Genomic DNA, 2485 nt, shown 5'->3' with positions numbered 1-2485 from the left:
GCTTTAATGAATACTTTGGGAAATATATGGACATGTATAAGGATTGTTCTGGCCACTGGTAAACATAATTAATTAACATGTGTGTAACTCCCGCATTGAAGCTTTATTCTAAGAAATCAACATTTTCAATAAAATTTATGTAACTTTAATTTCTGGGCGTTATGCACAGTGGCGAATCTAGAACAAAAGTTCAATGGGGGCACAGCTTAAAAAAATTTCCTACCGCCAATATAGAAGGCAATATAGAAGTAAACTAACGTTTCATTCAAAATGGAAAAAGTACGCATATTACCGAATAAAACTTGTAAAGAAAGCTCTCGTCACAATATCACACTAAGCCACCAAATAAGAACTCAAAAGAAGTAACAAAACTTCTAAAAAAAAGAAAATCTGATCTACTTAGGTCACTACATAAAACTCGGAACAAATATGCAGCTTCTATGTCTACCCACGACTAGTCCTCATTTTCTGAAACCTGTTCATGATAGTAGCATCTCCGATCAGGTCGAATATGTACCTCATTCATCCATTCGTCTCCCATTCTATTACGCAAACGATTTTTCACAATTTTCATGGCAGAAAATACCCTTTCTACGGTGGCAGTAGCAACTGGTAGGAGTAATGCTAATGTGAGAAGAAAGTAAACCAAAGGGTACGCTATATCCTTTTTTGTCTCCACCATTTTGACTGCAAGATCAGCAATTCCTTTCAAATCTAAAAACTCATTGCTAGACCGCACATCAACAATGTAATTTAGTAGTTGGTATTCAAGTAACACAAGCTGAGTAGGAGAAAAATATCTTGCGTAAAACCGAGCAAAACGAATCAGTTTCTCTTTGTCAAATGCAGAGAACGAGTCAATAGAACTTAAACATGCGACAGAAAGAAGTAATTCAGTGTTCATCTCGTTGAAACGATTGTTTAGTTCCAGCAGTTGCATATCTATGACTGTATTGAAATATTCAACTCGATAATGGTGAATTAGTTACCTCTTCAACATTACGCCTGGGTCGACCTTCCCGTTGAAACACATCATTCATATCATGAATTTTGATGCGGTGCTTTGTACAAAAAGAGGATACTTCTGACAACATCGAATCTCAGTCCTCGTCTCTCATTAGCTGAAGTCGTTCCTTGCATACTGTAACTAATTTCATGGCATTGACAATGTCTTGATCTTTTATCTGCAATGCTTTTGACAAGTCGTTGGTAATTCCCAGGATAGTTTTCATCAAGTGTAAGTTGAAAGCAAAATTGAAATTCTGCATAGAATCTAGAAGAACCTTGACTTCGAACTTCTTATCAGAATCTACAACTAAGTCTTCCAGCAGAGTTACAACAGATGAAAATATGTTAATTAAGCTTACTATTTTATTATGATGTGAACCCCAATGCGTATCACCTGCTCTTTTAAGAGTACTTTCTTGATTAAGGCCTCGCCCACTTACAATCTCACCACTAGACAGTGCCTCAGATTGCATCATCTTTCTTGGAACCAAGCATATCTTGACGTTTGGCTGATCCAGCCACCACATTCACCAAGTTACTCATTATGACATAAAGGTGTTCAACATATGTATGTTTTTTTGCAACAACCACAACATCTAGCTGCAGTTGGTGATCAAAACAGTGCACATAATACGCGCAATCGTTATCATTCAAAATCAGTGCCTTAGACCATTATACTCACCTTTCATGTTGATTGCCCCATCATAACTTTTCCCTCACAATCTGGAAATACTCAATCCATGTCGAGAAAAGAAATCATCGACAGTAGCTATAAGTGAAATGGAAGTCGTACTGGTGACATGTTCGATAACTAAGAAACGCTCGATTACCCGGCCTTTGTGCACATATCGCAAAACTATAGCCAACTGCTCCTTCGAAGATATATCTTTAGATTCATCTAAGAGGATAGAAAATGGTCCATCACCGATTTCTTTAACAATTTGACTTAGGATTTCAAAAGAAAAACACTTGGTTATATTTTTCTGAATATCTGGTGCTATCAGCTTTTGATTCCCTGGAGCATTATCTAGTACAACGGCTCTAATTTCCTCATTATTATCTGCCAACCACTGTAAGAGCTTTGTAAAGTTTCCTCTATTATGCGACTCTTTATCTTCATCATGGCCACGAAATGCAAGTCCTTGCCGCAAAAGAAACCGAGCACAATTGATTGAATCCCTTAACCTTTTCCTATACTCCCTTTTAGTCTCCTCTAACTGTTTAAAGATAACTGAATCAATGTGTTGCTTCTGGTTAAGTAACGCCACGCAGTTCTTCAAAGCAATGTTGTGTGCACTGTTGCGTTTCCCAATATGGTCGTGCAACCTGGCTTTCTTCCTCCAATTTCTGAAACCTTTGCCAACAAATGAATCACCACTGCTTGGCCTAAACAGATAACAACATAGACAATAAAATGCATCATTTGCAACATTGTATTCCAACCAACTTGGGTGATCATTAAACCAGGAATTGCAGA

The 2485-nt window shown here is 37.4% G+C and overlaps 1 protein-coding gene across 1 annotated transcript; it reads right to left on the bottom strand.

Annotated features, from left to right (window-relative positions):
- Positions 1-454: 454 nt before the first annotated feature.
- On the bottom strand, positions 455-940 carry LOC113316747. Its single transcript, XM_026564893.1, has one exon. It carries the CDS (start codon positions 938-940, stop codon positions 455-457), a length of 486 nt encoding a protein of 161 aa, XP_026420678.1.
- Between the last annotated feature and the right edge of the window lie 1545 nt (positions 941-2485).

The sequence above is a fragment of the Papaver somniferum genome, chromosome 10 (assembly GCF_003573695.1).
Source record: "Papaver somniferum cultivar HN1 chromosome 10, ASM357369v1, whole genome shotgun sequence".
NCBI lineage: Eukaryota > Viridiplantae > Streptophyta > Magnoliopsida > Ranunculales > Papaveraceae > Papaver > Papaver somniferum.
This window is presented reverse-complemented; position numbering and strand designations above follow the sequence as displayed.